Below are 14,461 nucleotides of genomic sequence, written 5' to 3'. Positions count from 1 at the left end.
GTGCTGCCAGCAAATTTTACCATTCCTAATTAGGATTCGTACGATCAGTCCCATGTTCCCCTGCATACATCTAAAAATGAACTTTATTCATGCTCTCCTACATGGTAACTCCATCGTTCAAAGGCAGAGGAGCCAGGTTAGAGAGTGCACTGGAGGGGCCAGGTAAGAGAGTGCACTGGAGGGGCCAGGTAAGAGAGTGCACTGTAGGCGCCAAGTATGGTTCATACATACCACATACGAGTGCACTGCAAGGCCCCAAAAATTATCAAGCAAGAGAGAAGTGAATAAAGTTCATTTGTATTCCGGTGTGCAGAACGGATCGTTAGGATCTTCATTAAGAAGGATGTTACGTGCTGGCAGCAGTTTAAGAACAAGAAACCTGATGAGATGTTCCCTTTAAGGTTAGCATTTTATATACTAGGCTTATAAGTTAAGACCCCAAAAACACAGAATAACGTCAGTCAAACCCACTGATATCGGAGGTCAAAACCAACTGTCTAATGTGTATGGACCTCTTAATTTATCCCCAAAACTCTCTCCCGACAGGTGATGTCAGGTAAGATAAGTTGAGGTTGTAAAAAAACGGTTTACCTTGAGATATTCGTACAGAATACTGCTTATAAATCGGGCCTTGCTCATTAGAATGGTCTTATGGTAAAACTTTTCTTTGTTGTCCATAGCAAGATTATGAGACGCTGGAAGAGATAGTCGGTAAGATGATCCCAGTCAGCAGAACAATATCTGGTAGTGTTCTGAAATCACTAAGGGTCAGCAGTGCAAAAGTTAAGGAAGGGGGGTTAACAGAAGCACGCGACGTATTGTATTTAGCCACTGGATATGATCGGAGATGGACATTTGAACCCATAGCGCCTCCTGTAATGAGCAAGTATGTCATTCTTCCACTATCCCGTACAAAGCACACACGTAAAACCAGTTCTGTAGCTGTCAAACCGTCCAAAGTCAGAATAAGTCTTCCAAAATCTATAAAGTACAAGGGTAAAAAAGTACGAACAATAGCAAGTCTAAAAGAATGGGGGCCTGGGTAGAGATGAGCGAACCTGAACTCCAATGCTCAACTCTGAATACAGACTTCTCCCAGAAGACTTTTCAATGTTCGTGGGTCCGGGGTAAAGAGGAAAAAAAAAAAAAAAAGAGACGAGAAAAAAAGACGAGAAAAAAAAAAAAAAAGACGAGAAAAAAAAAAGACGAGAAAAAAAAAAGACGAGAAAAAAAAAGACGAGAAAATAAAAAAAGACGAGAAATAAAAAAAAGACGGGAAAAAAGAGAGGAGAGAAAAAAGCGAAAAGAAGAGGAAAAAAAAGAAGAGGAGAAAAAGAGAGCGAAAAAAAAGAGCAAAAAAAATAGAGAGAGAAAAAGAGAGAGATCAATTGGGTACCGGAACCAAAACTTCCACTGGTCTGCTCATCCCTAGTCCTGGATTTAAATCCCACGAAGGAAAACATCTGCAAGGAGGTTTTTATGTTCTCCCTGTATTTGTGTGGGTTTCCTCCGAGTTCTCTGGTTTCCTCCCACACTCAAAAGACATACTGATACGGAATCTAGATTGTGAGCCCCTATGGGGACAGTGATTATGTCTGTAAAGTGCAGAAGAATATGATGGCAATATAAGCAAGTAAAAAAAAAAATAATAAGATTGCAGAAAACCCAGAAATGAAACAATATCTCTCTCCATGTCCTACTGTAATATTCGGCCAAAGGATAACTTGCAGCAAAGGCATTAAATAAGCATAAATTTACTGTAAAAGTAATTAAAAAAAAAAATAGCCGCAGAACTAAACTGTATATCAATAACGCAATCATCCCAGCGCTCCATTTACCGGTCATCAGATGTTTTACTAGACTATACCTCCACCTGCTGGAAAAATAAGATATCTGTCCGGGGTTAGAAACAAACAAGGAGACGTACTGAGAAAACCAGCACTAATAGAATATATATTATAAGAATATATTGTATAAAAAATGTAACCAATATAAAATACATTTCAAGAGAAATGTTAACGGTGTACATTACTAATACTAAGGGAAAAGTAACCGGATTTCCATAGTTTCTTCATTAATATTCCCCTTTCTGAAGCATCTGACTACTATGCACTTGTCCAGTCTGTATTATGCTACATTTTTCTCCCTGAACCCATAATTAATACTCAATTACAACAATTAAGATGGAAATAGAAAACAGCACCAATTCTATTCAGCAAAAGCTACATGTAAATTTTGTTTTTTAAGCCACAACTTAATTTTTGGACCCAAAGCTGGATCAAAAAAAAGTTTTTTTCCGATCTCTTGAAATTGCTAAAAAAAAAAAAATACTAACCGATTATTTAACATTGCTACCAGTACTCTATAACTCTAGAGCAAACAGAATGGACTATAGTCAGGAGGGAGGGGTAGATGGGGGCGATTAGAATTGAACCAGTTCACATTTGCCATTTTTGCGGTATTATTTTCTGTAGCAAAAACACTGAACAAAATACGTCCATTTTTTGCTTCCTTTTTTTCTTCTTATTTTCATAATTGGGTGAAAAATGCATCAAAAATGCTGAAAGAATTGACACGCTGCAGATTTCAAATCAAGAACAGCAGCTCAAAAAATGCCAGGAAAAAAACAAGCGTGTGCGTGAGCTTTTTAATATCCAATTCACTTTCCTGGTACTGTAAAACGCAGAAAAAAACCTCGGCAAAAAAGCCAGGTGTGAACATACCCCAAATGGAGCCACCCTACACAGAATTTTTCTGGGATAACGTTCACAGATCTGTTACACAATTGTACCTGGCGGACCTCCCGAACTTGCAAAAGAGTCTGATGGTTTCCGCCAAGATGTTTGTTGTGTTGGTGGGTGTCGCCAAATTTGACAAAATTTGCAAAGAGGTGACCATGCCGAAGATAGCAATGGCATAACATGCTGCAGTATCGGATCTATAAAAAACAAATCTGATACCTGAAAGCTCCATTATAAGTGAACAGGCTCTGTTCACAGCCTCCGATGGCATTTGTATCAGACTTTCTAACAACAGTCACCATAATGGACCCTGTTTAGACTTATTTGGGTCCCGTCAGTCACCGTTCGTGTTCATCCAGTGACAGATCCAGTCGTATGTCGTGGTAAAAATGTAAACTATGATGGAAACTCAAAAGGATCGTAACTAACCATGACTATTTGTATCGGATCATCCTGTAAAAACGCAAGTCATAAATTCAGTGTGAACACAATCCAATGTGCAAAGCTCTAAAATGGATCTGCATTTTTTAGTTTAGTACTTTATGTATATATTACATTGCAGCCCAATAAAAAAAAGTGCTGTAGATCGATGGGGATATATGTTGCAGACCCTTAAACATACTGTAGATTGTTTGGTGGGCTATGTCCAGAGACCCCCTCCGATCACTCAAAAGGCCGCCAGAAGTGCTCCGAGCTCTTGCATGAGCGTGGGCTCCGCGGTGTATGAGCTATTACGCCCATGCACTGCTGCGTGAGCGCTCGTGCAAGCACTGAGTTCTTCTGCACCTTTTTTGCTCGATTGGTGGGGGGGGATCGTCTCAGGACACAAACTAGCAATCAATCCAGGGTTTAAGGTTAACAGGGATGTAAAGGGGTTGTTCAGCCAAAAGAAAAAAAAAAAAGAACATAAAAAAATAATTTCTGTAACTTATGACATGTGTTCCACATTATGTATCCGCATATGTCCCAGGTTCGGCAGCTCAGCTTGGAAGACCGTTTCTTTTGACCATTGTTATGATTCAAGAAAAACTTTTTCTGGTGTCAAACAACAGAAGAAACAATGGGGCTGCCAAACCTGGGACCGAAGTGTACAGCTAATAATTGGGGCACCTGGCATAAATTCATTGCATTAATAAGTTTTATAACTCAATTATGTACTTTTCTTTTTGCTGGAAAACCTCTATAAATAGAGGAGCTGCAGAATCGGGTGAATTAGAGTCCATTGTTTCAGAAAATAACAGATTATGACATTTAAGAAATTTTTCCTTGTTTAAAATAAACGTTATTTGCGATAAACCAAACAACCCCAGAGGTAGGAGGTTTAGGTTTCAGTTTTGCTCACCTCTCTACTACTAGTTCCTTGTTTGACACCTGCTGGATAGTTATCACTACTTTCTTCTCCAGTCCTTGCTTCAGTTTGAAGTACAGTTTATCTCGATCTTTTGGGACTGGGCTGTTGAGACAACCAAACAAACTTTGTGTTATACCGTGCAACAAACCCAGTCTTTCCACGACATCAAACTTTCATCATCCATAAGAGAGCACAAAAGTAGGATGCTAGATCGTTAATCACCACTGTATTGGGATGAATGATTGTTAGCTCTTTGTATACATCGTCGGCAGCACATTCCCTGGATGTGCTGCTGAGAATCATTTTTTTAGGGCACAAGATTAGATCCAATCAACCAATAATCATTTAGTGTAATAGGTCCTTAAAGGCTTGTTTAGAAGAGCTGATAATCGGAGAAGGAGCACTTATAGGAACACTGGTTTTTACCTATCAGCCTAGATAGAAAAATACCTGATGAAGGAGCAAAACGCTTGTTCATAAGGTGTGATGATTTTTAAGGTGGCTTATAAATAATTTTCCTTGGCAACACAGTGCCGCCTAAAAACACAGCCATTCTAGGGAGGAGCTAGAGGCAGACGCAGCCATTCTAGGGAGGAGCTAGAGGCAGACGCAGCCATTCTAGGGAGGAGCTAGAGGCAGACGCAGCCATTCTAGGGAGGAGCTAGAGGCAGACGCAGCCATTCTAGGGAGGAGCTAGAGGCAGACGCAGCCATTCTAGGGAGGAGCTAGAGGCAGACGCAGCCATTCTAGGGAGGAGCTAGAGGCAGACGCAGCCATTCTAGGGAGGAGCTAGAGGCAGACGCAGCCATTCTAGGGAGGAGCTAGAGGCAGACGCAGCCATTCTAGGGAGGAGCTAGAGGCAGACACAGCCATTCTAGGGAGGAGCTAGAGGCAGACACAGCCATTCTAGGGAGGAGCTAGAGGCAGACACAGCCATTCTAGGGAGGAGCTAGAGGCAGACACAGCCATTCTAGGGAGGAGCTAGAGGCAGACACAGCCATTCTAGGGAGGAGCTAGAGGCAGACGCAGCCATTCTAAAGAGGAGCTAGAGGCAGACGCAGCCATTCTAGGGAGGAGCTAGAGGCAGACGCAGCCATTCTAGGGAGGAGCTAGAGGCAGACACAGCCATTCTAGGGAGGAGCTAGAGGCAGACACAGCCATTCTAGGGAGGAGCTAGAGGCAGACACAGCCATTCTAGGGAGGAGCTAGAGGCAGACACAGCCATTCTAGGGAGGAGCTAGAGGCAGAGACAGACATTCTAGGGAGGAGCTAGAGGCAGACACAGCCATTCTAGGGAGGAGCTAGAGGCAGACACAGCCATTCTAGGGAGGAGCTAGAGGCAGACACAGCCATTCTAGGGAGGAGCTAGAGGCAGACACAGACATTCTAGGGAGGAGCTAGAGGCAGACGCAGCCATTCTAGGGAGGAGCTAGAGGCAGACACAGCCATTCTAGGGAGGAGCTAGAGGCAGAGAAAGACATTCTAGGGAGGAGCTAGAGGCAGACAGGCATTCTAAGGAGGATCTAGAGGCAGGCACAGGCATTCTAAGGAGGATCTAGAGGCAGGCACAGGCATTCTGCTGAAAGTTCTTCTCAAATAACTCTATAAAACTTTTATGAGCACCAACTGTCATCTCAAATCTCAGCAATGTGAAAGTCTGTATTAACTGAAAATAGAATTTAACCATGAATTGAGAATTTTTAGAATGAATTATCAATTTTCATGTGTACTACTTATTTATATATATAAAAAAAATGTAAATGGCGCTGACTCTTTAAGGCACTTTTCGGTCAGATCATTAAGGGGTTAAAGAAGCCTATGCTCTGCAATGGAGAAGTGGCAGATGTCACCCTAATAGCTGAGCTTCTGTCTAATAATTTCCAGAGAGAACATGATGCGCTCTCATAAACCGCTTTTGTCTGAGCTCATTCTGTGATTCCTGTATTGAAGAGCAATTTGACAGGGAATTGCTCGAAACAAGGAAACAAGTTGTGGTGAGACTCCAGCTGCTGATCCTCAAGACACAAATCAATGCAGAAAAAGAGATCTTTTATGAATAATCTATTTTGAAAGCTTTTCACAACATTTTTATTTGAAAGCGGAATGGGCAATTTTCCACCCAGGCTGGTGAATACTGTGATGACAGCCATTGTAATCTGCGACTGACATTAGCATGTCAAATAGACAAGGAAGCCATTATCAGAAAAAGATCGCACGTAATATATATATATTTTTAATAGCTTATCAGGCTTGTTTTAAGAAAAAAAAAAGGAAACCAGTAATGTTTTGCAATATAAAATTACTTTATGTCAGGATTTGCACAACTTAGAGTATACCTGCAGTGATCCCTACAGTACAATACGTTTTTGGAACATTTCCTTTGCAAAAATATATATAAAAAAAAAACAAAAAAACAGGAATTTGTGCTGCAGACGTTTCATTCTTCCTAATTCAAGAGGCTGCTATCACTGTCTGCCACGTTACACAGTAGAGCTGCAGGCCGGTCACAGTCACTGGCTCTACTAGCCCGCAGGCGTACTTGACCTTTAAAGAGTGCGAGAGCACGATTAAGAGCAAGAGAGAAAGAGACAGCAAGAGAGAAAAAGAGACAGCAAGAGCGAGAGAGAGTGACGGAGAGCGAGAGAGAGAGACAGCAAGAGCGAGAGAGAGAGACGGAGAGCGAGAGAGAGAGACGGAGAGCGAGAGAGAGAGACGGAGAGAGAGAGAGAGAGAGACGGAGAGAGAGAAAGAGAGAGACGGAGAGAGAGAAAGAGAGAGACGGAGAGAGAGAAAGAGAGAGACGGAGAGAGAGAAAGAGAGAGACGGAGAGAGAGAGAAACGGAGAGAGAGAGAAACGAGAGAGAAAACGAGAGAGAGAACGAGAGAGAGAACGAGAGAGAGAACGAGAGAGAGAGAGAAAACGAGAGAGAGAGAGAAAACGAGAGAGAGAGAGAAAACGAGAGAGAGAGAAAAAAAGAGAGAGAGAAAACAAGAGAGAGAAAACGAGAGAGAGAGAGAAAAAGAGAGAGAGAGAGAAAACGAGAGAGAGAGAAAACGAGAGAGAGAGAGAGAAAACGAGAGAGAGAGAAAACGAGAGAGAGAGAAAACGAGAGAGAGAGAGAAAACGAGAGAAAACGAGAGAGAGAAAACTAGAGAAAACGAGAGAGAGAGAAAAAACGAGAGCGAGAAAACGAGAGCGAGAAAACGCGCGAGAGAAAACGCGAGAGAGAGAGAAAACGCGAGAGAGAGAGAAAACGCGAGAGAGAGAGAAAACGCGAGAGAGAGAGAAAACGCGAGAGAGAGAGAAAACGCGAGAGAGAGAGAAAACGCGAGAGAGAGAGAAAACGCGAGAGAGAGAGAAAACGCGAGAGAGAGAGAAAACGCGAGAGAGAGAGAAAACGCGAGAGAGAGAGAAAACGAGAGAGAGAGAGAAAACGAGAGAGAGAGAGAAAACGAGAGAGAGAGAGAAAACGAGAGAGAGAGAGAAAACGAGAGAGAGAGAGAAAATGAAAGAGAGAAAAAGAGAGGAAAGAGAACAGAGAAGAAAGAGAAAAAGAGAGAAAGAAAAAGATAGAGAAAAAATAACAGAGGGGAAGAGAAAAAGTTAGAGAGAGGAAAGAGAAAGAAAAAGAGAAAGATAGAGACTGAAAAAAAAAAAAAAACAGATGAATGATAAAAAATGATCAAAAGACTGAAAGAAAGTTAAAGAGCGAGCAAAAGAGAAAAAAGCGAAAGAAAGAAAAAGAGAAAGTCTGACAGAAATCAACAACCCACTCAAAGAGGGGAGTGAGAAGAAAGGAGAAAGAGAAAACACAGCAACCCACTCACACAGAACACAGAGCAGACCTCTTACGCAAATACAAGAGAGAACAATCCACTCACATACAGTAGGAGGCAGCATACATCTCATTCACATAGGAGAGTGACAAAGATAAAGAAACAAACAGCAAGAAAGGAGAGAGAAAAGAAAAGCGGGAGAGACCGAGTGAGAGCGCTGATGCTGCTGTGCTAACAATTAGCTAGCAAGTTCTCCATACAAAGAGACCGCAATTATTCCAGTAAGACGGGTAAGATGTTCCAGTCCCGTCCCTTCCTCTCTTCTTTATTTCAAAATCTTTCTCTATTTATCTAACAGAGATTAAGTGTTGCAGCTATGGCGCCATTGATTTATGGCATTCAGCTTGACCAATTGGAAGCTAAAATTGGAGGCAAGCTTTCCGTAAACCCCATTTGAAAAATACATCCAGCTCAGCTACCCTAAAGCCAGACATATAAGGCTACGCTCCGGGCACGCCTGCATGACTGAAAGCCGGCGGCTCTGGGGAGAAATAAAATTCATTTTCTCCCAGGTGCTGCACTTTCAGTACCGTGGCCGCATACTTTTAGCCTGCACATTAACCCTATATCTGCAGGTTAATAGTGTTATCGGACCTGACAGGATCCCTTTAATACTTTCTAATAATCCATATCTTATTTATCACAAAAATCCAACGTGTAACAATAATAGTGCTTGTGTCAAATGGTACAGAACATCTTTGGTGGCAATGTCTTTTTTTATTTAAATGCATGTATTTTATGCTAAAAACTATTTTTACAGTTTTGTTACATTTAAAAAATTGCACCAATTGGCTTTACAGGCTGCTTGTTTCCCTGTACATTGCTGGATGCAGAATGAGTAAACAAAAAATCCATCAGTGAGCTACTTCAGACTGGGATTTGTCTTTTAATGGGCTCCTCTCAGCTGGTTTATTTATTTTACTCGCTTATACCATTTTTTTCCCACTGGAACTCACAATCGACATAGTCTTTGAAGTGTGGAAGGAAACCAGAGAATCCAGAGGAAACCAACGCAATCACGGGGAGAACATACAAACTCCTTGCAGATGTTGTCCTTGGTGGGATTTAAGCGTGCCGGACCCCAACGCACTGGCCACATGAAAGCAAACCACACCAGAAGAGAGTTGAACTTAAATATTATCATAAATCAGCTGAGAGGAGCTCAGAAAAAAGATACATTAAAAGACAAAGCCCCAATCAGAACAACTCACTGATGGATTCTTAGTTAACTCATTCAGCAACCAGCAAGAGACAGTGCATCACAGAGCCTATAGAAGGCGAACGGTGCAAAATTTTGAAGGGAAACCAGTTGCAAAAATTATTTTCAGCCCAAAATACATGCATTTGATTAAAAATAAAATAAATGTCCATATGAATGAAACAACCCCATTTATGCTATAATTGTTGTGAATCACTTAATGGGCATTTATCAAACTCACATTTGATGTGTCACATGTAGTATCTGAAAAAGAGTCTATATGACAGCAGCAATTATCTGATCAAATTCTACTATGATCTGCCACCGACAGACGTGACAGAGGACATCCCTCCCTTGGCTACAGATGACATGACATCTACATTGTAGCACACACCGTACGTTCCTTTCCTGATAGTGCCAGACGGCCTGGGGAAGCCATGTTCTACCGCAGACATAAAACATATTGCCGCATAATATAGGAACAACAAGTACCTGAAATTCCCTTTTCCGTCGTCCTCTTTCACCTCCAGGGACACGGTGAATGTGAATACGTCGCTATCCGGGGTCGGCAGGGAGGAATCCTTCACGTCTGTAGTTTGCTTTGATGAGCGCTTGAACGCGGTAAAGAAGCTGTACAGTATCCTGCTAACCTATGGGGGGAACAAACGTAATCAGCAACTAAAACAAGGGATGTTTCTACATTCACCGTTACATCACATTGCGTTTTCCATCAAATAAAGAAATAATATTTTATTACAACTTTGTGCTGTATTGGTCCTCTGTTGTTCCTCCTGGAGATACATTTTTAAAGTGATATTTGGGCCATAACGTTTGTCAAATAGCTTTTTATATATATGGTAGCTCTGTATATATATATTATAATATATACAGATTCTGTCTCTCACAGGTGAAGTGACCTATGATAAAAATTACACACCTCTCCATTCTTTGTAGGTGGGAAAACTTGCAAAATCGGCAGTGTATCAAATACTTATTTTCCCCCCTTTATACCCGTACTGGAAATTATTGGTCCGTTAGCTACAAAAGTGAGAACTTCCTACACAAGGATAAGGGAAAGAAGAAACTCCAATAAAAAACAACTTAAATAAATATAATAAAATAAATCCTCTGTTATTCCTCCTGGAACTTTATGAATAAATTGATAACTGGGCATTACTAGACTCATCATAGAGTCTTATTCCTATACATCCTGACACTATCCAGTTAGACTGTATAGGAGACACATCCTATTTGACAAGGGGAGAGGCAATGCTCAGTTCCAGGATGAATAACAGAGGAACATGAAAACACAGATTTCTAAGTAAAAAAAAAGTTATATTTTTTGAAGAATACAGGTATTTAGTAAATCGGAAATGTCAGCAGAGGCGACAGATCCAAGTGTAACGTAAGAAGAATAAAAAAGGTTTATCAGAAAAAAAGTAGAAGTGCTAAAAGAATAAGTAATTGTCCAAACTGGGATGGGAGAATGATCTGGTGGATTGCGTTACAACTGCCTGACACAATAAACCATTCTTCGTCGCAATGCGCTGGACATGTCGTAAGGGGAACATAAGAGGAGCCATTGTCCGGAAATTCATCTTCTAGCAGGGCCCATGTCATATAGGCTGCTGCACAGAAATGTCAGCGATGGACAGAATAATACCAGACTTAGAGAAGTCCTCAGCCACAAGCTGGAATTTACATATTTGCTATGGGGAAATATCTGCTTTTTCCAGATCTCTTTGGTTTACATCCTGAGAAATGGTTGCCCCTCTATACTTCTTTTAGTTCATCGAATGCTAGAAGCTGCAGCTGCCGGAAGTTCATAGTTTGCAAACTTGGAACAGCACAAGTGGCCGTACTCTGGTACTGCAGTTGAGATCACATTCACTTCAATGAGAGCTGAGGTGGAGTAATGAGAGCTGAGGTGAAGTACCAAGACCGGCCACTAGGCGGTAAACGGAGCTTTGCTGTCACGATTCTGTACATTGTGAATATTCAGCGTACACGGCGCCAGGTATCATCTGATTGTGGTGGCGCCAGTAGTTGGATCCCACTGATCGAATATTAATGACTTAATTTAAAGGGAACCAATCAAATCCAAAAATGGTAGTTATCGGCAGGTAAATGTTAAAATCATGTGAGGCCGCCCCAGTAGAGGGGAGGTGGCGGCCGCCGCCCCAGTGGAGGGAAGGCGGCGGCAGCCGCCCCAGTGGAGAAAATTAATTTATATCAGCCTCTTTACGGGCGCTCGCTTCCAGTCATCGGGGAGCTGCAGGGAGCGGATACAGTCACCGTGGCTGTAATCACTCCCGGATACTTTGACTGACAGCCTACTCTGCAGCATCTGTGTGCAGTGTGAGTGCACAGAGCGGGCTGCCAATCAAAGAGTCAAGGGAGTGATTGCAACAAACTCATTGTATAGTGAGCGGTGACTTTCACAGCTCCCTGCACTTCCCTGATGTCTGTAGGTGAGTGGCTGCAGGGAGGATGTAAATTCATTTTCTCCCTGTAGCTGCTGCTCCAGTAAGCCTGCTAGACATGAATGTAACACTGTTCACCTGTATATTACTACCATATCTGCAGGCAAATAACATCTCTGGATAGGCCAGGCTCCCTTTAATTATAAATCATCAATATTTTCATTCCACACAACCCCTTTAAGTTCACATTCCCAAAATTAAATGCAGAATTTTGCTAAAAAAAACGTCTACCTTCGTATCAATAAGATAAAAAAAGAGAAACATATGACGTGGTGGACTTTGGACTGTTGTCTGGTGATTATTTTTTCACATCCCAATTTATTCATGTGCTCGCACAAAAAAAGGAAACCACAGTCATATTACTGAAATCACCTGACGCTTCCCCGTGATGGCCTTATAGTCAGGTCTGAGAACTGCCCGCAGAGGTTTATCCACTACCCAAGTGCTTCTATTAAAGCATAAGTGTCAAACTCCAGCACGTGAGTAAAATCAGCCCGTGGGTTACTGTATGGAGCACTATGTGGGGCTATTATACTGTATGGAGCACTATGTGGGGCTATTATACTGTATGGAGGACTATGTGGGGCCCATTATACTGTATGGAGCACTATGTGGGGCCCATTATTCTGTATGGAGGACTATGTGGGGCCCATTATTCTGTATGGAGGACTATGTGGGGCCCATTATTCTGTATGGAGGACTATGTGGGGCCCATTATTCTGTATGGAGGACTATGTGGGGCCCATTATTCTGTATGGAGGACTATGTGGGGCCCATTATTCTGTATGGAGGACTATGTGGGGCCCATTATTCTGTATGGAGGACTATGTGGGGCCCATTATTCTGTATGGAGGACTATGTGGGGCCCATTATTCTGTATGGAGGACTATGTGGGGCCCATTATTCTGTATGGAGGACTATGTGGGGCCCATTATTCTGTATGGAGGACTATGTGGGGCCCATTATTCTGTATGGAGGACTATGTGGGGCCCATTATTCTGTATGGAGGACTATGTGGGGCTATTATACTGTATGGAGCACTATGTGGGGCTATTATACTGTATGGAGCACTATGTGGGCCCATTATACTGTATGGAGCACTATGTGGGGCCCATTATTCTGTATGGAGGACTATGTGGGGCCCATTATTCTGTATGGAGGACTATGTGGGGCCCATTATTCTGTATGGAGGACTATGTGGGGCCCATTATTCTGTATGGAGGACTATGTGGGGCCCATTATTCTGTATGGAGGACTATGTGGGGCCCATTATTCTGTATGGAGGACTATGTGGGGCCCATTATTCTGTATGGAGGACTATGTGGGGCCCATTATTCTGTATGGAGGACTATGTGGGGCCCATTATTCTGTATGGAGGACTATGTGGGGCCCATTATTCTGTATGGAGGACTATGTGGGGCCCATTATTCTGTATGGAGGACTATGTGGGGCCCATTATTCTGTATGGAGGACTATGTGGGGCCCATTATTCTGTATGGAGGACTATATGGGGCTCATTTGTCTGTATGGAGGACTATGGGGGGCCCATTATTCTGTATGGAGGACTATGGGGGGCCCATTATTCTGTATGGAGGACTATGTGGGGCCATTACTCTGTATGGAGGACTATGTGGGGCCCATTATTCTGTATGGAGGACTATATGGGGCCCATTATTCTGTATGGAGGACTATGTGGGGCCCATTATTCTGTATGGAGGACTATGTGGGGCCATTACTCTGTATGGAGGACTATGTGGGGCCCATTACACTGTATGGAGGACTATGTGGGGCCCATTATTCTGTATGGAGGACTATGTGGGCCCCATTATACTGTATAGAGGACTGTGTGGGCCCCATTATACTGTATGGAGGACTATGTGGTGCTCATTATTCCGTATGGAGGACTATGTGAGGCCCATTATTCTGTATGGAGGACTGTGTGGGCCCCATTATTCTGTATGGAGGACTATGTGGGCCCCATTATACTGTATGGAGGACTATGTGGGGCCCATTATACTGTATGGAGGACTATGTGGTGCTCATTATTCCGTATGGAGGACTATGTGAGGCCCATTATTCTGTATGGAGGACTATGTGGGGCTCATTATTCTGTATGGAGGACTATGTGGGGCCCACTATACTGTATACTGATTGGCCAGCGCAAGTTTTTCATTTTGGCCCTCTGTGTGTTTAAGTTTGACATCCCTGTATTAAAGGATATTTCCATCCAGAACTATATTTTACATTGAATGATCTGCAAAAAGCAGGTGCACAATGTGCAATGCAAACACTAAATACACTGCAGACCCGGTCACCAGATCCACGTATATATAGAGGTTGACACTTCCATAACGTTGGGCTTCATTCACACAGAGCAAACTGAAAGTATGTATGTATGTATATAATATACATACATAATATATATATATACATACATTATATACATACATTATATATATATGTGTGTGTATTCATGTTATTATTATTTTATCTATTTATTTTTTTAAACAATTTTCTTTTCTTTTACATTTTTAATTGTGCCTTATACTTTTTTCACTAACATATCCAGGCTATTTAGTACAATGTACTGCTGATAATGCAAATATGAGGATCCATTTCCTCCTAATTTTTGAGGAAAAGGTGTCAAATTTTGACGCAAATTGTCACATCTCTGACTCAAAAAGCACATGCGGCTTCACTGATAATGCAGCGCAGCTTTATAATAAGACAATATGCACTGCAAATTTGGAGCAAGTAATTTGTCTAAAAGTAGTCCAACCAAGAAGCGGTGTAAAAAAGTCTAAAGATGCACCACATTTGTCATCTAGCACAAGCAATTGGGAGAAATATG

At 42.1% G+C, this 14,461-nt stretch overlaps 1 protein-coding gene across 1 annotated transcript in view; it reads right to left on the bottom strand.

The window, feature by feature from the left end:
* The window catches only part of RABGAP1L (RAB GTPase activating protein 1 like), a 344,846-nt gene that overhangs the window by 291,406 nt on the left and 38,979 nt on the right, over nt 1–14,461 (bottom strand). The window contains exons 6-7 of the mRNA XM_073643396.1: nt 9,620–9,777; nt 4,084–4,194 (exon numbers count right to left, since the gene is read on the bottom strand). Of these exons, the coding sequence (XP_073499497.1) occupies nt 4,084–4,194; nt 9,620–9,777 (269 nt within the window). The remainder of the gene's footprint in view (nt 1–4,083; nt 4,195–9,619; nt 9,778–14,461) is intronic.

The sequence above is a fragment of the Phyllobates terribilis genome, unplaced genomic scaffold, assembly GCF_046119375.1.
Source record: "Phyllobates terribilis strain yellow unplaced genomic scaffold, ASM4611937v1 Scaffold_8__6_contigs__length_399053987, whole genome shotgun sequence".
NCBI lineage: Eukaryota > Metazoa > Chordata > Amphibia > Anura > Dendrobatidae > Phyllobates > Phyllobates terribilis.
The sequence above is the reverse complement of the archived record's forward strand: the minus strand, read 5'-3'. Positions and strand labels throughout refer to the sequence as shown.